The 24,872-nt window shown below is 37.5% G+C and overlaps 1 protein-coding gene across 1 annotated transcript in view; it reads right to left on the bottom strand.

The window, feature by feature from the left end:
- Positions 1–24,872, bottom strand: part of LOC114025146 (carnitine O-palmitoyltransferase 2, mitochondrial-like) — a 30,985-nt gene that overhangs the window by 3,746 nt on the left and 2,367 nt on the right. Inside the window, exons 3-4 of the mRNA XM_027838484.1 lie at positions 23,654–23,760; positions 17,613–18,914 (exon numbers count right to left, since the gene is read on the bottom strand). Coding sequence (XP_027694285.1) covers positions 17,613–18,914; positions 23,654–23,760 — 1,409 coding nt within the window. The remainder of the gene's footprint in view (positions 1–17,612; positions 18,915–23,653; positions 23,761–24,872) is intronic.

Below are 24,872 nucleotides of genomic sequence, written 5' to 3'. Positions count from 1 at the left end.
CTGTAAACTCCATGATGGCAAGAATTGTTACTTAGAATCTTATCTTTAAAGTTAAAATGAATCTCAGGAGTCATCTCGCCCAACCCTACTTGAAATGTGTTGGGTGTAGGATGTGTTCAGGGAAGACTAGTACATCTGGTGTAAGGACTGCTTTCCACCTTTGGTGTCCACCTAATTCATTCAGCTCTTGTCTGTGGCTCCCGAAGCTGTGGTATGCACAGTGGCCACACCCTGGTAAACCATTTTGGCAGATGGGCTAAATCAGGTTGAAGGTAACTAAGGGGTCTTAAACCCTTTGGTTAGTTGGGGGGTGTCTATACCAAAAAAGACTTCCCCTGGTGAATGAGAACAATCCGTTCCAATGGACATGAAGGCAGCTGAAGCAGGCCCTGTGAAGCTCTTAAAACTTAGTTAGACATCTAAGATGCTAAGCTCATCCACTGGACCCTGAGCCATCACCAGTCATTTTGACTTTGACTTGCCACTGGACTTTGATGACTCAGGAAGAGAACGTGAGGCCAATGACTTCACACAACTCTACCTCATTTAAGTACAATTTATGGGTGAATCAGAAGACACCATCCATACTATTTCACCATTTTTACCTATCTCAAAGTCCTGTAGCAACAGGCAAGGGATGAAGCAGCAGGTGTGAATCCCCTAGAAACTGCAGTCACAAACCTTGCACACAGGTAGCCCAGGTCATAGAGTCATTTTCTCACTAGACTGAAGCAGCAATGAGATTTGGCAGCCCCCTGGGTGTCTGAGCTGCCTTTTTAAAGAATCACACTGCTCTCCTCCCAGGGTGAAAAGGGGCTAGAAAGGGTGTCCTAGGGGCGGAGCCAAGATGGCAGAGTAAAAGCAGTGACTTGCTTGAGCTCTCCTCCAAACCACTCCAAATACCCATAAAAATGGCTCTAAACAAATTCCAGAGCAGCAGAATCCACAAAAAGACAAGAGTGAAACAAATTTCCAGCCCAAGACAACCAGGATGGTTGGTGGGAAAGGTCTGTTGCACTGGGCTGGGAGAGGAGTGAAGTTCAGTATGGGCCAGGGCAGGCAAAGACTGGGCCTCAGCAAACCTGGAATACTCCTCAGGGGACTGAATCACAGGCAGCTGTGGAAGTTTCCAGACTTCTCAACCCACAAATATAGAAGATAACTTAGAAGGTCAGTGGGAAAGGTCTATTGGACCTCGGTGAGAGAGGAGCTTGGTCAGGCTCCATTCCTGGCACAGTCCCTGGGAGGCAGCTGCTTCTGGAGCTCTTGGCTCACAGACTGTGGGGGGATCAAGTGGCTGATCAGAGAGGGATTGCAGGGATCTCTTTGCTGGTGTAGAGGCAGGACTCTCTTGCTTTGCCCTTGCTTGGATCTGAGTCACAGTTCTGGGTAGTGATCCTGGGGAAAGGAGGAATGTTCGCATGGTGGAGCTTGTGGCAGTGGTAGAAAGGAAATCCTCCTCACAGTTCCAAGAAAAGAGTGCTTGTGGTCACTCACAGACCAGAGCACAGACCAGGAAAGGAGTAAACACCTTGCCTTTGATCATACTTCCTTGGAAGAACTGAAAATTTATAGGTCCCAAGAAGTATCTCTGAAAAAAGTTGCACAAACCCCTCAAAGCTTGGGACAGTACATTCTCCACACTGGAAGCAGACTCCTACCTTAACAAAGAGTTTAAAACTCAGGTAATTGGCTGGGATCATGAGCAAGCAGCACAAAAAGAGTCAAACCAGGGAATTTTACTTTGGTGACAAAGAAGATCAAAACATACAACCTGAAGAAGACAACAAAAGCCTCCAAGAAAAATATAAATTGGTCCTGGGTCACAGAAGAGCTCAAAAAGAATTTTAAGAAGCAAGTAAGAGAAGTAGAGGAAAAACTAGGAAGAGAAATGAGAATGATACAAAAAAATCATGAAAAACAAGTCAACAGCTTGCTAAAGGACACCCAAAAAAATACTGAAGAAAATAACACCTTAAAAAACAGACTAACCCAAATGGCAAAAGAGGTCCAAAAAGCCAATGAGGAGAAGAATGCCTTAAAAAACATAATTGGCCAAATGGAAAAGGAAGTCCAAAAGCTCACTGAAGAAAATACTTCCTTAAAAATTAGAATGGAGCAAATGGAAGCTAATGACTTTATGAGAAATCAAGAAATTATAAAACAAAAACCAAAAGAATGAAAAAATAGAAGACAATGTGAAATATCTCATTGGAAAAACAACTGACCTAGAAAATATATCCAGGAGAGAGAACTTAAAAATTATTGGACTACCTGAAAGCCATGATCAAAAAATGAGCCTAGACATCATCTTTAAAGAAATTGTCAAGGAAAACTGCCCTGATATTTTAGAACCAGAGGGTAAAATAGAAATTGAAAGAATCCACCAATCACCTCCTGAAAGAGATTCCCAAAGGCAAACTCCTAGGAATATTATAGCCAAATTCCAGAGTTCCCAGGTCAAGGAGAAAATAGTGCAAGCAGCCAGAAAGAAACAATTCAAGTACTGTGGAAACACAATCAGGATAACATAAGATTTAGCAGCTTCTACATTAAGGGATTAGAGGGCTTGGAATATGTTATTCTGAAGGTCAAAGGAGCTAGGGTTAAAACCAAGGATCACTTACCCAGCAAAACCGAGTATAATCCTTCAGGGGAAAAAATGGACATTCAGTGAAACAGAGGACTTTCAAGTATTCTTGATGAAAAGACCAGAGCTGAATAGAAAATCTGACTTTCAAATACAAAACTCAAAAAAAGCATGAAAAGGTAAACAGGAAAGAGAAATCATAAGGGACTTATTAAAGTTGAACTTTTTACATTCCTACATTGAAATATGATATTTGTAACACATGAGACCTTTCTCAGTATTAGGGTAGTTGGAGGGAAAAAATATGTATATTATATATACACAGATATGTATATATGTGTATGTATATATATTTAGACATATATGTGTGCATATGTAAGTGTGTGTATGTGTGTATATATATATAGAGAGAGAGAGAGACAGAGAGAGAGAGAGACAGGGAGAGAGAGAGGGCACAGGGTGAGTTGAAGATGAATGGGTGATATCTAAAAATTAAAATTAAGGGGTGAGAGAGGATTATACTGGGAGAAGGAGAAAGAGAGAGATATAATGGGGTAAATTGCCTCACATAAAACAGACAAGAGAACACTTTTACAGTGGAGGGGAAGTGGGGGAAGGTGAGAGAGAATGATTGAATCTTACTCTCATCGAATTTGGCTTAAGGACATATACATTCAATTGGGTATGGAAATTTATCTTACCCTACAGCAAAATAGGGGGGAAGAGGATAAGAGAGGGGGCAATGATAGAAGGGAGGGAACATTGGAGGAGGGGGTAATCAGAAGCAAACACTTTTGAGGAGGAACAGGGTCAAAGGAGAGAATAGAATAAACGGGGGGTAGGATAGGGTGAAGGTAAATATAGTTAGTTTTTCACAACATGTCTACTATGGAAGTTTCTTGCATGACTGCACATGTATAACGTATATTTAGTTGCTTGCCTTCTCAATGAGGATGGGTGGGGAGGGAGGAAGGAAGGGAGAAAATTTAAAACCCAAAGTTTTAAAAACAAATGTTAAAAAATGTTTTTACATGCAACTAGGAAATAAGATATACAGGCAATGGGGTATAAAAATCCATCCTGCCCTACAGGAAAATAGAAGGGGAAGTAGATAAAAGAAGGGAGTGGTGATAGAGGTGAGGGCAGATTCAGAACGCACACCATCTTGGGGTGAGGAGTAGAGAGATGGGGAGAAAATTTGGAACTCAAAATCTTATGGAAGTGAATGTTGAAAACTTAAAATAAATTAATTAATTAAAAAAAAAGAAAGAAAAGGTGTCCTAAAAATTGTCTGCTTCACCCAACCCTGACCTGCTTACAGTGGCAGGCAGGGATCCCACCCTATGGTCAAAACAGAAAAAAATGTACAAAAACTTTTGCAAAGATCATTTCACCCACCACCAGTACATGGAATATATGCCTGCTTATGAACAACATGAAATCCAGTAGATCTGAAAGACAAACAGCTCTTTCTGCAAGAGAACTCAGCAGGTATCACATTGAAATAGCAGCCCTGAGTGAAACAAGGCTAGCAAACGAAGGCCAGATTGCCAATGTCACAGCTGAATACATGTTTTTTTTGTTTGTTTGTTTGTTTTTCTGTAGTGGCCTCAGTGAAAGGGAGCACTGTGAAGATGGCATAGGTTTTGCAATCAAAACTAATCTAGTCAACAAGCTTGTTTGCCTACCAAAAGGACAAGCTCATGACAATGTGATTGCCACTTGCAGGAAAGCACCATGCCACCATCGTAAGTGTGTATGCTTCCACCATGATGAAACTTGATGAAGTCAAAGAAAAATTTTATGAAGACCTGGACACCCTCATCACCAAAGTGCTGAAAGAGAACAAGCTTATAATTCTAGGTGACTTTAATGCAAGAGTAGGTACAGACTACCAGATATGACAAGAAGTCCTTGGTAGGAATAGAGTTGGAAATAAAAACAGCAACAGTCACTTACTACTGATGACTTGTGCATTTTATGATCTTGTAATCACCAATACTGTCTTCCATTTGCCTAAATGCAATAAAACTTTATGGATGTATTCTTGCAGCAAACATTGGCATTTAATAGACTGTCTCATTATAAGGAGAAGAGATAAGACAGGATGTGAGAGTGACAAAGGTGATATGTGGCTCGGAGTGCTGGACTGATAGACTTATCTTTTCCAAGCTAAATATTCACATTCAACAAAAGTGGTGGTCCCAAGGGAAGATGACTACCAGAGGACTTAATGTCCACAGATTAAATCACTTCTCTGACCTGGAACAGTTCATTGCTAACTTGGATGGAAAGCTGAGCCAACACACAGTTGGCAACAGTGAAGCAGAAAAGGAGTGCGCAGCTTTCAGAGATTTGTCATATAGCACCATATTTACTAATCTGAATCAGAACACTGGCAAACATCAAGAATGGTCTAATGAAAATGATGGGGAAATTCAGAAACCTGAAAACTCCACAGCGTTTATCAGCAGGATAGTTCATCCATCTCTAAGAAGGCAGTATTTAACTCCATTAAAAGTAAAGTGCAAGTGAAGCTCAAAGAGATGCTGGATTCTAGACCTAGTAAGAAGGTAGATGAAATTCAGTTTTATGCTGATAGTAATAACCCAATGTGTTTTTTATGATGTCCTGAAGGATATTTATGGGTGAAAGACCTATGGTACATCTCAAGTACTCAGTGCTGATGGAGTCACATTGATTAGTGATAAAGACATGATTCTAGAGAGTTGGACTGAACACTTTGATGGTATTCTTAACAGACCATCATCAATCAATGCTGAAGTCAATACACATAATGACATACAATGACAATGTGCATCATGTTGGGAAAGTCCAGAAAGTTAGAAACACAGCTGTGAGGATAGTAAATCATGGGGGATAAAGTATGGTCAGCCTGGGCTGTTCAAAATGGAGGACCAAGAAGGAACTCATCAATGGGAGAAGGGGACGACCCCTGAGGGTGGGGACAGCCTGCGGCCGGAGCCACCCTGGTCTTGGTGGGAAACTCTGACTGGGGAGGGGCTTGGAGGACATCTGTCTGGGTGTGATTTCAGTAGTGCAGGTCTGCCACCCCAGTCATCTCCTCTATAATCTCTTCTGGTGCCTGACCCCATGATACCTGTTTCAGGTGACAATAGAGTTTTTCATTGGTTACAATGTAACCTTAAAGTGTGTGTGTGTGTTTACCTCAGGTTGAAGTCAATCCTTTCTAGCATAATTTCCAAATGAAAAAGAGGTTTTGAATGCCACTAGACTCCTCTTATGTGGCAAAGCACCTGGTGCTGATTCTATTCCAGCTAAGATTTACAAGACAGGGGGTACGCTGCTCATACAAAAGCTGGCTGAAATTTTGAGGTTATATAGAAAGAGGAGGTTATCTACCAGGAGTTCAAGGATGCCTCCATTGTCCATCTCTATGAAGGTAAAGGAAATAGATTGTCCTGTGACAGTCATGGGGGACTGTGTCCTTGTCTTAGTCATTGCTTGCAAGATTCTTGCCAGTGTGGCTTCAGAAAGGGCCAACGAATGGTCAATATGGTGTTTGTTGCCCAACAACTCAAGGAGAAATGCCAGAAGCAGAACAGAGGTCTGTACATAATGTTTGTTGATCTGACCAAGGCCTCTGATACTGTCAGTCACGAAGGCTTGTGGAAAATAATGTCAAAATTTGGTTGCCTGGAGAAGTTAATTAGTATTGTATGTCAATTTCATGATGGCTTGCTTGCCCAGGTTCTGGATAACAGACCATGCTCTCACACCTTCCCAGTCACCAGTGGAGTGAAGCAAGGCTGTATGCTTGTTCCCATGCTAACTTTTAGCATGATGTTTTCAGCAATGTTGTTAGACTCCTTCAACAAGGACAAAAATAGCATCAAGGTCAGCTACTGCATTAATGGTAAATTATTTAGTTTGAAAAAGCTACAAGTCAAGACTAAAGTGAAGGGAGAGTTGGTGGTGCATGATTTTCTGTTTGCCAATGATTGTGCACTCAATGCAGCCTTGAAGCTGAGATGTAACAAAATATGGATTGATTCTCTGGTGCTTGTGCTAATTTTGGTCCAAGAATTAACATCAAGAAAACACAAGTTCTCCACCAGCCAACACCACACCATCCAAACATTGAACTATTGGTTATATCAAATTTTGAATACTGTGGATAAGTTCACTAAACTTGGCAGAACACTTTCCAAGGACTTACATATAGATGATGAGGCTAATGCATCAATTGCCAGAGCTAGTTCAATGTTTGTGAAGCTCCAAAAGAAAGAGTGGGAGAGAAGAGGCATTAGACTGCCTACCAAACTGAAGGTCTATAAAGCCGTTGTGCTGATCTCATTGTTGTATGCCTGTGAAACTTGAACAGTATACCAGCGCCATGCCAGGAAATGGAATTGCTTCCATTTGAGTTGTCTTAGGAAGATTCTGAAGATCACCTGGCAAGATAAGGTACTGGGCCTTTCTCAAGTTAAACTGCCAAGCATTCAAACTCTATGGCAGAGAGTGCAACTCCAATGGGCTGACTGACCATGTGGTTCAAATGTCAAATGCATATTTACCTAAAAGACTACTTTACGAAGAACCTACACAAGAGATGTACTCACATGGAGGTCAGAAGAAGTGATACAAGAACACTCTCAAGGTTTCTCTGAAGAACTCTGGAATGGATTGTGTGACATGGGAGATGCTAACAAAGGAATCTCCAGCATAGTGTGTCCACATCAAAGAAGGAGTTGTGTTCTGTAAGCAAAGCAGTAGCTTTGAGTAGTAGCTCAAAAGAAACACGAGATGTGCAAATTCAGAGACATCTCCTCTCCAAATGTTCACGTGGACTCTTTGTGCCCAACCTGTGGTAGAGCCTTCCAAGTTCATATTTGTCTGATCAGCCACAGTTAGACACACTACACTGTACCTTGACCCCAACATGGTAATGTCATTTTGGTCCTCTTTGAGAATAAAGGGCAACAGCCCACCAACCACCTGAAATGTGACTCTCCTCTACAACATTTCTGACAGGAAATGACACCACTTAAAAATAATCTAATTTTTTTCTGTAAGTCCTAATATTTATATATCAAATTAGCCTAAATTGAAGCAAAATTCTAACTGAATTATGTTGTTCAAATCAACAAACATTTATTTGCAAGACATCTTATTAGGTACTGAACATCCACAAGTGAAATAATTCATAACAACATTCATTCAACATTTAAGTGCTTACTGTGTTCAAAGCACAGTGCTAGAAGAAATACAAAATTTATAAAAGACATGGATCCTGTCCTGATAGAGATTACAATCTAATGGAAAGGGGGAGGTATAAAATACAAACAAATAATTATAGTATACAACATCACATGAAAAGTGCTTCAGTGTTCCAAAATTAAGAACTATTTGAGGTCAAAAGGAAAAAGTTGTTAGCAACTAGGACATCAAAAAAGGCTTCATGGAGATTGCACTTGAGTGTCTGAACTTAAAAGGATGGGTAGGAATTCAGTAGGTAAAAAGAAATAAAAGAGGGCATTCCAGGCAAAAGAAATGATATGATGAAAAGCACAGAGGCAAAGTATATTTGGGAAACAGACAGGAGTCTAGTTAGACTGGACAGTAAGTCTAGCAAAGTATGATACCAGACCGTAGAGGACCTTGAATGCCAAAGAGTTTGAATTTTATTCAGTACGCAACTGACTAGAGATTATTGAAGAATAGAATGATGTGACCAGAAAGTAAAAGACTCAGTTTCATTATAAAATTAAAGGACTGGATTAGATGATCTCTAAATTCTTCCAGCTCTAAATACCATGAATTTTGTAAAAGATTACTATTGCAAAAATCTGAAGGGTAGAAAATCATTCTCAGGAAGACATTTTAGAAATGTAGGAAGTAGTACTGTAGACCAAGGTAGTGGTGGTAACAAGAGCCTACATTAGGATGGTGGCAATAGGAATAGAAGATGGATATGACAAATGCTGCAGTGCTGAAATTGATAGGGCCTTGAAACTGATTAGATATGAGAGATGAGAGAGGAAGAAGAGTCAAAATTAGCCCTACTATTTCAAACATGAAAGACAGGATAAACGGTGGTAGGACAGGTAGAAATAGTTTATTCATAAACATAAATAAGTTTTGGGTAAAAGATACCATCCTTGACTTTGGACATAAGAGTTTGAGGAAGATGTCAGTGGGATACAGATAGAGATGTCTTATAAGAAATATGATAAAGCTCTGGAGCTCAGAAGAGATATCAGTGCTTGATATAGATTCAGGAGATATTTGGATAGAGATGGTAGCTAAAGTTAGAGGAGTAAATGAGATGCTAGGGAAAAGAATGTAGAGACAGCAAAGATTCAAACATTGGTTATTAAAGAAGACTCTAATTAAAGGGTCAGGAAGAGGATAAATATCTAGCAAGTAAGACCAATGGATGAGCCATTCAAAAAGAGGAAGAAATAATGCTGTCCCTCTGAGGCTGCAGGAGCAAAGAGACTCAAGCAGGAAGTATTAGTCAAGTATCAAAAACTCAAGGAAGATGGGGATTGAGAAAAAACCAATTGATTTGGCAAAACATGACACAGTCATTGATCTCAGGATCTCAGTCCAATAGGAGATATATAACAAATACACAAGTAATTACAAAACAAGAAGAGAATGTAATCAGTGCAAAGGAAAGAGGCAAAGGACTATAACAAGTGTGAGGAGACAGAGCTCCTCCTCCTTTGGAAATGCTTGAGAAGGTGGAACCTAAAAACCAAAATATTGTTCAGTAAGCAAAAAGGGAGTTATTGAAAGGGCCTTTGCTTTAAAATATGATTCACTGAAATGTTCACTAAATTTGTCTTTGCCTCTCAGTAGCTTGCTTCAGTTTATAATATTTCCTCTATGTTTTACTGTCCTTTAAAGACTGTCTTATCCTTGCCAACACCTTATTAGTGCTTGATTGTGCAGATGTTTTTCTATACTGTTTTCAGTCTTTATGGCTCAATCTGGCAGGTTTTTTTGCAGGTTCCTCTGCAGCCCTATTCATTTTCTTAACACGGACTCTCTATATGGCCTAAAAAAATGTTCTGATGCCGGAAAAAAAAGACAAATATAGAGTGACCTAAACCTTAGGCTATCATATTGACAATTAATTCTTCCACCATATTTTTCCAAATCTATTTTCTGCAAAAGTTTGTGCTTTCTCCTTCTGCAAGGTTGATCTTTATATGCATCTCTGAAGTTCTGTTTTTCTCAGCCTTTATTCTCATCTCTTGGTACATTATTCATTAAGTTCTAATTTTTTTATGATGATATAATAATAGATTATTTTCTTCATCATTCCTTACTGTTCCAGTTGATTGTTTTATCAACTTTTGTATGCTTTATAAAAGGCAAACATTAAAGAAAATCTTCCCCTCTTGCTTGTATTTTAACATTAACCAAAAGAATGAGGCCTCTTGAGATGAAATCCCTGATTACGCAGAACAGTGACCTAAAAATCTACACAGGAAAAGATAACCAGATGAAAATGTCTATTGTCCACACTATAACAAGCAAGTGAATGGCTAATTCAATGAACCAATATCTATGACAGACCTTGCAGATAGACAAGGAGGTGGATCCAGAATCCAATAGGAGAAAGGGATGGTGCTAGTGTCATTTTGTAAATTATGCAGTCCTCTTAACAATAAGTTACTGAACACAAAACCAGAGTTTTTCATTACCAATGTTCTCCCAGTGATCCAGTGATACTGTATGTTTGTGAATCTTAGAACACCACAATCTCCAAATAAGTTGAAGGTGGCCCAAAGGGCAATTGAAAATTGGTGGATGAAGTAGATTATAGTATATTTCCAACAATGATGTATATACCAATAGTGAAATGAGGGATACATTATTCAATAAATACAGGAAGTACCTTGCGTCACATATGGAAAACAAGGGATAACAACTAGATAGCCTAAATACTACACTAGTTCCCATGGAATGTTAAAAAACCTAGAGAAAGATCTTTAGAATCCTCACTGGAGAATCTATGGGAGAACATAGATAAGAATAACTTTGCAAATCTGCATCAATCAATAAGCATTGATTAAATATCTATTATGTGCCAGATACTGTACTAAGCAGAAGGGACATACGTACAAAAGTGAAAGTCTTTGCCCTTCAGGAATGTATATCCTCTCATAGGACACACTCTATTTTATATATTTGTATACACACATGCAATAAACACAAGGTAATGAAAGAAATGAACCCTAAGTGGCACAGTACAAATACAAAAGTGAAAATTCTTGCTCATGAGGAGCTTACATTCTATCAGGGGAGATAGCATGTACATATGGAAATGGTCAGAAAGCCATTTTGGCTGTTCCATTATGTGTGGCATAATGTCTTATATGGATGGAAAGACAAGTTGGGGGCAGATTGTGATGAAGGGCTTTAAAGGAGAGAGGAAGTAATAGAGCGCCATTGGAGTTTAAGTAAAGGAAGGAAATGGCTAGATTTGAATTTAGGAAAATCACTTCTGGAGGATGGATTCAGGTATGGAAGAGACTAGAAGAAGTCTAATAGTCCAGGTAAGAGGTAAGGAGGGCCTGAATAAGAATGGTGGTCATGTGGGTAGAGAGAAGAGGCTAGATTCAAGAAACGCTATAGAGGCAGAAATGACAAGATTTGGAAAATGATTAGATATTTGGAGTGAGTATGAGGAATTGAGGATTATACTGCTCTTGTATAATTTTGAACATGATGAGTTTGCAATGCCTCCATTTCTAAACTGAAGTGTCCAATAAGCAGTTGGTAATGTGGGACTACAGCTCAACAGACTACAGCTGGAGGTACAGATGTTGGATTCATCCTTATAGACATATTTAAAAACATGTGAATTGATGAGATTATCAAGAAAATAGAAGAAAAAAGACCCAGAACAAGGCCCTGTGGAACATGTATCATTAGGGGGTGTAATATAGATGATGTTTCAGTAAACGAGAATAAGGAATGGCCAGACAGACAAGAGAGAAACCAAGAGAAGAGGACAAGATCAACAATGTCAAATGCTACCGAGGACAAAAAGGATATGGACTGAGAAAAGTCCATTTGGATATGGCAATTAAGAAGTCCTTGGTGATTTTGGAAAACTGTTCTCATTGAATGATGAAAGAGAAGGGAATAAGCATTTATTAAGCACTTACCATGAGGCAGGCACTGTACTAAATGCTGTACAAATATCTCATTTGAAGAAGTTAGAAGGCAAATAGATTGTAAAAGGTTGAGAAGTGAAAAAATAGAGACAATGAGATTTGACAGCTTTTACCAGGAATTTGGATGAGAATGGGAGGAAAGGACAATAGTTTGAAGGAATAATAGGGTCTACTAATATTTTTTTAAAGATGAGAGAGGGGCCTGAGCCAAGATGGAGGATTAGGGGCAGCCACTTAGCTGAACTCTCAGCATTCTCCTCCAAACAACTTCAAAATACTGCTTCAAATCCAATTTTGTAATGGCAGAGTCAACAAAAGATCAGGGTGACACATTTTGCTGGCCTAAGGAAACTTAGGAAGTCAGCAGAAGTCTGTGACACGAGGGTAGAGGCCTGTCTAGAACACACACACACACACACACACACACACACACCAATGACAATAGTGACTGCAAAAGCTCTGGAAGCTCTTAGACCACAGATGGTAAGGCAGTCAGCCAACTAGTCAGAAAGAGATTACAGAGAAGGACCCTTTGCTGGCATTGGGTACAGCTGGGACTGACTGGCAACTGTATTGTCCATACACAGTTCTGGGTCACAGTTCCAGGGCAGAGAGGGGTGCTGATGGTCAATCATAAGGAAGACCCTGGTCACAATTCCAAAGCAAAGAGGAAGGCTAGCACTTGTGGCTACATAGAACCAGGGGCCCTTCCTAGGTAAAGACCAGAGCACAGACCAGCACAGCAGTGACCATACCTCTCCCAGGATCCCACCACCTTGGAAGCATCAAAAACTTGCAAACTCCCAAAACTAGCTCTGAAAACAGCTGCAGGAAAAAGCCTGAAGATTGGGACAGTGCCTACTCACCTCAAGGTGAGCAGAGCCCAACTTCAGCATTAAGTTCAAAGTCAAGAAATAAGCTGGAAAAAATAAGCAAACAACAAAAACAGAAACTGACCATAAAAAGCTACTACTGTGACAGAGAAGAGAGAAGACCTAAACTCAGAAGACAACAATAATGTGAAAACAGCTACCAAAAAAAGCCTCAGAGAAAAATATTGATTGGACCCAAATCCAACAAGAATTTCTGGAAGAGTTAAAGAAAGAGATAAGAGTAGAGGAAAAAATTGGGAAAAGAAATGAGAGTGATATAAAAAATATGAAAAGAGAATTAACAGCTTGGTAAAAGAGAAATGAGAGTGATATAAAAAAATATGAAAAGAGAATTAACAGCTTGGTAAAAGAGGCACAAAAAAAATACTGAAGAAAATAACACCTTAAATAACAAAATTGGCCAAATAGTAAAAGGAGGTACAAAAACTCACCTAAGAGAAGAACTCCTTAAAAAGCAGAATTGGCCAAACAGAAAAGGAGGTACAAAATCTCACTAAAGAAAAAAATCCCTTGAGCAATTTGGAACTATGCCCAAAGGACTATAAAACTGTGCACACCCTTTGATACAGCAATACCATTTCTAGGTCTGTATCCCAAAGAGATCAAAAAAATCTTGTCGGAAAAACATGTGGGAAAAGGACCCACATGTAAAAAAACATTTATAGAAGCTCTTTTTGTGGTGGCCAAGAATTGGAAATTGAGGGAATGCCCATCAACTGGGGAATGGCTGAACAAGTTGTGATATATGAATGTAATGGAATACAATTGTTCCCTAAGAAAAGATGAGCAGGCAGACTTCAGAAAAACCAGGAAAGACTTAAATGAACTGATGTTGAGTGAAGTGAGCAGAACCAGGAAAACATTGTACAGCAACACTGTGTGATGACCAACTTTGATAGACTTAGCTCTTCTCAGCAATACAATGATCTAAGACAATTCCAAAAGACTCATGATGGAAATGCTATCCACATCCAGAGAAAGAACTATAGTATCTGAATGCAGATCAAAGAATATTATTTTTCCCTTGTGGTTTTTTCCTTTGGTTCCAATTCTTCTTTACAACATTACTAATGTGGAAATACGTTTAATATGATTGTACATGTATGGCCTCTATCAGATGGCATGCCATCTTGGGGAGGGGGTTGGGAGGGAAGAGAAGAAAATTTAAAACTTAAAATCTTATCAAAGTGAATATTGAAAACTAAAACTAAATAAATATTTAAAAAATAATTCCTTAAAAATTAGAATTGGGCAACTGGAAACTAAGGACTCCATGAAACATCAAGAAACAATAAAACACATTCAAAAGAATGAAAAAAAAAGAAGAAAATGTGAAATGTCTCATAGGAAAAACCAAATAACATAGAAAAGAAATCCAAGAGAGATAATTTAGACTACCTGAAAGCCATGATAACAGAAAGAGCCTAGATACCATATTTCAAGAAATTATCAAAGAAAACTGGCCCAACATCTTAGATCTAGAGGGTAAAGAATCTACCAATCACCTCCTAAAAAAAGAACCCAAAATGAAAACTCGAGAAATATTACAGCCAAATTCCAGAGCTCCCATATCAAAGAAAAAAATACTTCAAGCATCCAGAAAGAAAGAATTCAAATATCATGGAGCCATAGTCAGCATCACACAAGATTTAGCAGCTTCAATATTAAAGGACCAGAGGATTTGCAACATGATATTCTGGAAGGAAAAGGAGCTAGAATTACAACCAAAAATTCACCTTCCCAGCAAAACTGAGTATAATTCTTCAAAAGAAAAAATGGATATTTAATGAAACAGAAGACTTTCAAGCATTTCTGATAAAAAGACCAGAGCTGAATAGAAAATATGACAAACACAAGACTCAAAAAAAACCATAAAAAGGTAAACATGAAAGACCAATCACATGGGACTTAAAATATTTAAACTACTTACATTCCTATATAGGAAGCTGATGTTTATGACTCCTAAGAACTTTATTGTCATTAGGGGTCTACGCAGAGAGAGTATGAATTGATTATGTTGCAATGATCTGCCCCCCCCCCAAAAAAAACAATAAAGGGATGAGAAACAAGGATGCACTGGGAGAAGGGTGAAGGGAGGAGTAGAATTGGCAAAATTTTCTCACATAAAAAATGCATATAAGGAAGAGCTTTTACAATTGATGAGAAAATAAGGAGGATGGGGGGTGGAGGGAAATGCTTCAAACTCACTCTCATTGGAATTGGCTCAAAGAGAGAAGTATATGCATACTCAGTTGTGTATAGAAATATAACTTGCCTTCTCAAGGGATATAGGATGGAGAGAATTTGGAACTCAAAATTTTAAAAGAATGTTGAAATTAACAAATCTCAAAAAAAGATGAGGGAGATTTGGGAAATGGTAGGCAGTAATGAGAAGGGTAGGAAGTGATGTACGAATAAGGAGAAGGGATGATTGTGAGGGCAATCTGGTGGAGCTAGAACAGGAAATGATTAAGGGTACATATGGAAGGTTTAGCCTTGGAGTAAAGGGGAAAATGAGGGATAATGGGGGCCCTGAGATGCAGAAAAGGGAAGAAAGAGCTCACAGTGAATGGCTTTTATCTTTTTGGTGAAGTATGAAGGGCAATTCTTAGCTCTGAGGGTGCAAGGAAACAATGGTGCAAGAGACTTGAGGAAGATAGAAGCTTTAAATAGCCACTGTGCAGAGTACAATAGAGAATCAATTAGGGAAGAGTGAAAGTATTGCCTTGCTGCAGTGAGGGCCCATTTGAGATTAGATACCATAAATTTGTAATGCAACCAATCAACATAGTAGAGACTTTTCTAGCTTCACTTCTATCACCTGAGTGGAAGTAGAGGAAATGAGTAGTGGGAGTAATCCTGAGTTGGTTTTAGTAAAGGCATGAGTTATAATATAAAAAAGGAAACAAGTGACTCAGGAGTAGAGAATAATGTTGAGTCCAATTAGTTAACTAGAGTTAAGTCTGGGAAGTAAAGTCTGAGACAAGATCAGTGCCTGGGAAAATACTGAGGAATACATGAACTGAAGGGCACAGGGAGGACATAGAATAGGGTTAGGAAGAATGGGACACAGGGAGATAAGAGTGATAGGATACTATCATGGTATACTAGAATTTCAGAGTTCCTGATCATAGAAATAGAACAATGACAAGACTTTCTGTATTATTAACAAATACTTTAAATTTGAAGTTATAGTACTTCCTCAAACTAAACAAGATGGAGACTATATACCTATCCTATTCTTCCCAAATCCATTTCTTTCTAAATGCTGGTAGAAAAATAACTATTTCTCCACTATTTCCTTCCTCTTATCCCACTCATAGTATCAGAAAGGAATTCTACAAACCCTGCAGTAGAATTCAACATGTAGCTCAGATGTACAGATAATTTTCTTAAAACTTTGATCATATGCCTTGAGTAATAGTATCTGGTGACTGAGACTTCTGAAATGGGTCAAATTGCTGTCATGCTCAGCTAGTTATAGAGGAAGTAAAACATGTAGCATAGATTCATCACCCATGTAGAGCTTGAAGATGTACCCAAAATCACCAGGAAAATTTTCGATCTGTTCATATCACCCCATGCATCTGGCTAGAATCTTGTAACTTGTCTGTTTTTTGGTGTCTTGGGAAGCCTTCATTTATGGCATATTACCAATTTGGGTACCAGCAAGGATAAAGCTAGAATCCCTGCCTGCAGAAAATCTGTTAATTTTCAAAATACCTACTACAAAAAAAGCAACCAAACCCCCCAAAAGAAACAAACAAAAAATACCCCATTTCCTTCCCCAAAACAATCTACCTGATATTCATTCCTACCTTTATGACCTTCTTCTGTCTTATACCCCTGGAACAAAAAAAATTTTTTAACTTTCTCCAAATCCCTCATTTCGTTCAATCTTAAAAAAGTCTGAACTCCAAAGATAAACAGGACAGTAAACTTCTAGACTAGTCTAAGATTTGTATAGTGCTTTGTTTCATAATGCATTTTCTTCACAACAATTTTGTAAAGTAAGTAGTTTATATTTTTTCAATGACTTTTTTGGGTAAAATTAAGTATCTTGTTACAAATTTTTTTAAAACTATGCTTCAAACAATAAACATGCTTATATATTCTTTAATTGCTTGAGTTCTCAAGTTCAAGGTATAAAGTTTAAATATTATTTCCCTTGTTTTACAGATGAGGAAATATCACATGGAAGTTAAATAACTTGGCTATAATCATAGATCTATTGTGAAATGGATCAAATTGCTGTTGTGTTCAAAAGTTCCAGTTGGTTGCTCAGAAAGTAAAACATGTAGCATGGACTTATCACTTCTGCAGTTTGAAGATGCACCTAAAAATACCAGGAAAATCCTAAATCTGTTCATATTACCCCATGAATATGGCTGGAATCCTGTATCTTATCCACTTGTTTGGTCTCGAGAATCCCTCAGTTTTGGTATATCACCACTTTGAGAATAAATACCCCCAAAATATTTGGGGCATCTAGATTTTCTAAATTCAGTGCTCTTTTCAATTCAAGGAGAAAGAACTGGCACCTTTTTCTTATAAAGCTAGAGTAATGGAAAGAGCAATAGGCTTCATATCAGGAAACCTGGGTTTGTGATCTGGCTCTCGTATCTGCTAGCCATGTAATCATGGGCATGTACTCATGGTTTCAAACTTTGGTTTCTTCATCTGTAAAATGGAGATAATAATACTTATACTATATACACACTGGATTGCCGCAAATAAAGTGCTTTCTAAATATTAAGTCCTATATAAATTTTCGGACGTTTCTTTTTGTTAGAACAACAACATAATACATTAAAATTTCACCCTGAATCAATAACATAAAAAAATCTAATGAACATAGTACATAAAGTTTTTTTAAATGACTTATAGCTACTAAAAATATTAACAAGGTCTGTTCTAATTCTGAACATCACAAAGTGGCATAAAACTAACCTAGTGCGGCTTCCATCTGTAAAAACTTGTGGTATTTTGAACAGCTTTCAATTAGCTTTCTTAGCTCTTGCGCACTGTATTTTTTCCGGTCTATGATAAACGCCTGAGCGCATCGTTTTGTGTAAACTGTTGCAGATCGAATAGTTTCTGTTCGACCATGTTTAAAGCCAGCAGTACTACATGATTCATATGTAGGAACAGTTTTCCCAAACTGACGATAAGCAGCAACCTGACATGCAAGTTGAAATATAGCATCTGGACTCATTCTTTGTTGAATTACGTATTGTTTCCCAAACTTTCTAAACTCAAATGGTTTCACCGTCATTTTATGTCTTTGCTTGTCAAATTTTTGACGTGCAACAGTCACAGCTGACCGAATTGATTCATTCAAATGAAATTGCAGCTTTTCTACATTTGCAGAACATAGTACAGCAGCAGTCCTTTTTGGAACAACCGCAGGATGCTTTGTGCTATCTGCATATACTTCATTAATGAAACGGAGAACTGCAACTCCATCTCCCCAAGAATGTTCAAAATTTATCCCTGCACTCCCATCAACAGTGATAATTAAACTGAAAGATTTGTCAAACCAGCGATTATAACCATATCCATGAAGCATACAGTGTGATAGGTGGGAACTGTTTTCTATTCTAAAACTATCTAAACACAAGCAGAATATTGCGCTATCAATTTTGTACACACTTTCTTCATTCCCAGCTTGCAGAAGCTGTTCTCTTACTGCTGCCCAGGTATTTCTGTTCTCAGTGGTGAGGTAGCCCAGAGGATACTCAGCTACTGTTTCCCCATCCTGTAAAATATTAATTAAATGTGCTTGTATTTCATATGGATGTAGAATATTTCCAATAGGATCCAATATGTCAAACACATAAAAATGTCCATTTCTCATTACCAGCAAATGGCGTGCACCATGATCTGAAAACAGTTCATCTTTACCTTGTTTAGGAACTCTGGAACTATTAAAGAGATGACCATACTGTGACATATCTAAAGGATAAGCTTGTGCAAAATAAGCTCCATACCATGACACCGAAGTTGGGAGAAGGCTGAGAAACCTTTTAAAGGCCTTACTCTTGCTCCATTGTGGGTTGACATAATAAATGTCTGGCTCTAAGATAGAACTCCTCAGAGAGTTAAGAAATTTTATTGCTGATACAGTCAGATTTGTTGCTCTCACAAGTTGGTCATTATATGATTCTTGTGGATCTCGTTTAAATGTGATGAAAGGATTAAAGTTTAAAACAATAGGGTCTCTTGAAGAAAGATACCTATCAAGCCATGGACCTGTAAAAACAAAAAAACAAAGCCAGACAAATAAAAGTCAGTGAAATGGTTTTTATGAGAAGGCATAATTGTTATAGATATGGTATATTTGCATAAAGCAACTATTATGTCAAGGAAAAATTCAGTTCCGGTAAACTCTTATTTATTTGGCATTAATAAGGAAACAGGAAGTCTCCAATAATAATAAAAAGAATGCATTTATGTAGTGTTTTGAAGTTTGAAAAGTACTTTATATATATTACTTCATTTGAGCCTTCCAAAAAAGTTTTGAGGAAGGTAGTGCAAATATTGCCATTTTACAATATGGAAAATGAGACTTACAGAAGATAAAGTGAGATCAAAGGTCACACAACTAATAATGGCAGAACTGGGACTTGAACCCAGGTCTTCCTGATTTCGAGGCCAACTCTCTGTAACACACTATCACGCTCTCTCTAACATGCTTCTAATTTTCCCAGCTGGGAAATCATATTAGCAACTTTATTAAAACTTTATCTAGACAAAATAAATAGGCCTTTCCTATGAAATAAATGTAATTTCTACTCACTCACTGGAAAGAAAGATAGTAGGCAGTCAAGGAAAGCAATCAATATTTATATTTTGAAAGTAACCTATTTATTTACCAGCTACTCCGATAAAATCCTTGGTAGCAGTTAAATACTGAATTAGGAAATTTCTATAAAAGTTTTTGGCTTCTGTTAAGCTAGAATTTGTAGGATGTGGAAAACACTTATCTGCACCATTTACGTATGTAAATCTAGAGACCTTCCATAATTATTTACATGAATCTGAAATTGCCTTAAATATATACAAAGTGAGACTGATCTATAAAAGACATGTAACTTCACTGGTATGAGTACTTCCCTTCATTGATACAAAGTGTAACCCCTCTTTGAGAATTAACATTGTTTTTATTTTCTTGAGGCCAGCCTGCAGATAAGTCTCTCTGGACTTATCAAGGCTGGTCCTCAATCAACAGACAGGCCTCATTCTACAGCCTCTAAATGAAGTCTTTCTAGCATAACAGGACCTTTAAGAGCTTATACTCTGCACAACCAGCCTTTGGAAACCCAAGGTCAATTCCATAGTGCAATAAGGGATTGGAGTAGGAATTTTAATGAAGAGCTAACAGGTAAACATCAAAGTCATTTGTACTTGGAAAAAATAGCATTAACATAAAATATCACCCTCTACCAAAGTCCTGTTCTGAGCCCTCATCATAGCACAGACGTGACTCTGCGATCCCAAAGCAATGCTAACAGAGAATAAGCTCTGGCCACTATCAAGCTGTTTTAATGTAGGGACCTGGGACTGTCTGTCATGCAAAAAACAGCCTGACTATGAAATTCAGAGAGAAGGATCATCTCTAGAAGACTGGCTACCAGGTGATTACTTTTTTTAGTCACAGTAGTTCATGAATGTTGTCTCCTAAGGCACAATAAGGTTACAATCTGCGTCAGTGGAGGGACAACCTTTCACTGGTGAAATTATAGCTCTTTTGAAGTATAAAATGTCACTATTAAACATTTATTGTGCGCCCACCAAATAAGCAAAATGATACTAGGCAGACAATCTAAATAGAAACTAATTTCACAAGTATGTGACATCTATGCCAATCTATAATTATTTATTTATTTTGATTTAGCAACAATCACTACCATAAGCTTTTGAGTTCTAAAATTTTTTCTCCTCCTCCCTCCCACCCTCCCTCCCCAAGATGGCATGTAATCTGATATAGGCTATACATATGCATTCCTATTAAACATTTTCACATTAGTGATGTTGTAAAGAGGAATTAGCACCAATAGGAGGAACCACCAGAAAGAGGAAACAAAACAAAACAGAAGAAAAGAAATAGCAAATAGTATGCTTCCATCTGCATTCAAACTCCATAGTTCTTTCTTTGGATGTGGATAGCATTTTCCATCGTGAGACCTTTGTTGATGTCTTAGATCCTTGCATTGTTGAGAAGGGTTAAGTCATCACACAACGTGGCTGTGATTGTGTACAACGTTCTCCTGGTTCTGCTCACTTCACTCAGCGTCAGTGAATACAAGTCTTTCCAGGTTTTTCTGAAGTCTGCCTGTTCATCATTTCTTATAGCACAATAGTATTCCATTACATTCATATACCACAACTTGTTCAACCATTCCCTCAATTTCTAATTCTTTGCCACCACAAAAAGAGTCACTGTAAATATTTTTGTACATGTGGGTCTTTTTTCTCATTTTTATGATCTCTTTGGGATACAGCCCTGGAAGTGGTATTGCTGGGTTAAAGGGTATGCACAGTTTTATAGCCCTTTAGGCACAGTACTAAATTGCTCTCCAATTGAGCTGTGTGACCCTAGGCAAGTCACTTGACCCCAACTGCCTCACTAGGAAAAAAAAAAGAATTAGAAAAAACCAAAAAACAAAAAAAATGAATTGCTCTCCAAAATGGTTGGATCATTTCACAACTCCACCAACAATGCATTAGTGTTCCAATTTTCCTACATCTTCTCCAACATTTATCATTTTCCTGTATAACAATTTTTTTTAAAAATCAGCATTATTCATATTAGATATAATGAAAAGAACATAGAATTTAGTATTATGGGATCATAGATATCAAGTTGGAAGTGACCATAGATCTTGACAGACCATTGGACTGGAATCAGGAAGACCAGAGTTCAAACCCTTCTTTAAATATTTGCCTATGTGACCCTGAGTGAGATGCTTAGCCTTTCTGTGCCTCAGTTTCCTCTTCTATAAAATGTTGAAAACAACGGTCTCTAAGGTCTTTTCCAGCCCTAAGAGATCTACGCTCTTATGATACTGCCAACTTCTTCATCATACATTTGAGAAACACAGACCCAGAATGGTGAAGTGACTTGCTCAGATCATACAAGCAGTAAATGGAGGAGCTGGGATCCTAACTAAAGTTGCTAACTCTTTTTTCCCTATACCACAGAACCTCATATTCACAGGATCTGAGTTTGAATCTTGTCTCTGCCACGCACTTTATCTGTGAATGTGGGTAAACCATTTTTATCTTTGTTGGGTTCAGTTTCCTCATTTGTAAATCAAGGAAGTTTAATTCAATTCAACAAACATTTATTGGACTGGATGACTTTTAAAGTCAAACAAATAAGCATTTATTAAATACCTATTATGTGCTAGGCACATGCTAAACATAGACAAAAGTGAAATAATGATTATTCTATTGGGAGAGATAGCATGTATATATTTGCTTAAACTATATATACAAGTAGATAAAATATATTTATAAATATAAAATATATACAAACATATACAAAATAAATATAAGATAATTTTGACAAAGAAGGCACCAGCAGCTGGGTAGATTAGGCCTCATCAGGAACTAGTATTTAAGCTTAGCTTTGAAGGAAACTAGGGACTCTCAGACAGAAGTAAGGAAGAAGGGCATTTTAAATTTAGGGAAAAGTATGTGCTTTATGATGAGGAGACTGAAGCTCATATGCAAGGAAGAAGGCTAGTTAGGCCAGACTCCAGAATGCATGAATGGGAGTTACATATAAATATGGAAAGAATGGCTGAAAACAGGTTGTGAATGGCTTTATATGTCAAACAAAAGAGTTTATATTGAAACTTAGAGATAATAGGGAGGTTTTTGAGTCAGACGTGTACTTTAAGAAAATCACTCTAGCAGCTGTGTGAAGGACAGATGGGGGGCGGAGAGGGAGAAGGAAGGGAGGCTTGAGGCAGGGAGACCAATTAGTAGTCTCCTGTACTGGTCCAGGTAGAGGTAAAGGCTCAAAATAGAAAGGTAGTCATGTGAGTGGAGGGAGGAGAAAGAATGGGAAAGGATGGGTAGAGGTAGAACCGAGAAGGCTTGGCAACAGATTCAATATATGGGTTGAGGAAGAGGGAGGAGTTGAGAGTGATCTGGAGGTTGCAAACCAAGGTGACTGAAAAGAAGGGAGAACTCTTGAGAGAAATAGGTTCCTTCCAATTCTAAGTTCTATGAAACTTTTAAATGACTTTATTATCGAATAATGAATTGCATAATCTAGAAAAAAATCCTAATTTCAACCAATGTGAGTTTCAAGAATCAACACCTAAAATAATCACTTTTTCTCCCTCAGTAATGAATTAGCTTATATCAATAGTTCAACTTTGCTTCCAAAAGTTCACTTTTATCTAATTATGATTTGTTAAAAATCAAGTCCCTTGATCTTGGGACAAGTTTCCACCTCAGCTTACATTTAATAACTTCTCTCTATTATTACAAATCTATTTCCAAATCAACTGTGTTACAAATATGTGTCTTGTAGCAGATAAAATTATCAAGTAGACATGTATATAATTCAAGGAAATGTAAAGAGAAACAAGAGTCAAGGACAGAACTTGGAGAATGTCTACATTTTAGGGTAGGTAAAAGGAGGTGGATGTAGAAAGAATGAAGAAAACAAAAAAAAACACAATGTGAGCATCTCATTTTTAAAAAAATGTATCTTCCAGATAAATAACCACAAAGAATATGATGCATAATTGTAACAGGAACAAATTAAGGATGCAATAAAATAAATGATGCGGGGGGGAGAGAAGGATACTCCATTCCATTTTTTTAGAGTTCTTACAGCAATAAGATAGTTAACATACAGGTCTCCAGAAGTATCTAGAAGTGAAACAGCTGCTACAGATAACTAAGTTTAAAAATTAAAGTATGTTAAAAGCAAAATGTCTAATATTTTTTAAAAGGATAAGCAAGCAAACCTGTTACATAGCTTGTATGAAAGTTCTTTTTATCAAGCTCAATGAGATTTCTGTGTAACTCTTTTCCAATTCCATTTTTAAAAGCCTTTGCAAGTTTTTCAGTATTTCTAGTTTGTAAAGGAAAAAAATGTTAATAGCACATAATATAATTTAACATTTCATGGGAAAACTTCAACAAAATTAACTCTATCTACTCAGTATTTATTAATCTCAACATCTACACTATTTTTTTTTTGCACTTTCAGAATTTCCTTTTCTTTAAACTCTCCTTTGATTCAAAATCTAATAAAAACTCTCACATGGCTTTTGATTTTTTTATTGTTAATCTCAAACCTAAAGACTCTGATGAAAGGTAAGGAAACAAAAATATCATTACTTTAAAAGCTCACTAGAACTCATATAAAGGAATAGTTAGTTAATAGCCTTAAAATATCTCCAGCTGCTAAAAGAAATTCTAGCATAACACCCCCTTTGTCACTACCACACATAATTTTATTTAGTTCCTATGGCTGTACCTGAATCAGGTTTTATTTAATTTTGGAACAATCTTATTCCCCTAAATTGTTATATTCTCTGCAGGAATAGCTTACCTTCAGAAATTAATTTGAAAAGAACATTCACTATATTAGTAGCCAACAAACCTGGGTTCTAAATACTACTTCTGCCATTGACCAACTATGTAATCTTTGGCAATATTTCTTTATCTCATCCATAAAATGAGAAAGTTTAATTTGACAGTCTCTAAGGTTCCTTCCACCTCTAAATTCTGGTTCTCTGACACTGGTTTGAGGAAGGTACCTTGTCATTATGTGAGTATTTTTACTACTAAGTTAAAAGGCACAAATTTGTTCAGTCTTATATATAAACTTTCTAGGGTTTAATCTTCCTTTGAAGCAAGTAGGTGTCCGTAAAGCAATTTCTTTTTCTATGCATCTTAAGTAGATATACAGGTCTAGCAGGGCTCAAATATCAAGGTCACCAAAGCACCACTGGAGACCAGTTTCTTTTTGTTGTCAATGCTGCCTTCTCCTCAGCATACATTCAAGTTTCTCAAGGTCAGAACTTTTTTATTTTGTGAATCTCTGCTCAATGGTTAGCACGGTACATTAAAGCCAGAGAACATACAACTATGAATTGAGGATTACAGTGATTAATTCAGCTCTATAACAGGCCATCTTCCACTAAAAGAGAAGACATATAGAAGATGATGTTTCATTTG

The sequence above is a fragment of the Vombatus ursinus genome, unplaced genomic scaffold (assembly GCF_900497805.2).
Source record: "Vombatus ursinus unplaced genomic scaffold, bare-nosed wombat genome assembly UNPS02014828.1, whole genome shotgun sequence".
In the NCBI taxonomy this organism is placed as follows: Eukaryota; Metazoa; Chordata; class Mammalia; order Diprotodontia; family Vombatidae; genus Vombatus; species Vombatus ursinus.
Note: the sequence above shows the minus strand (reverse complement) of the source record. Positions and strands in the feature narration are given on the sequence as shown.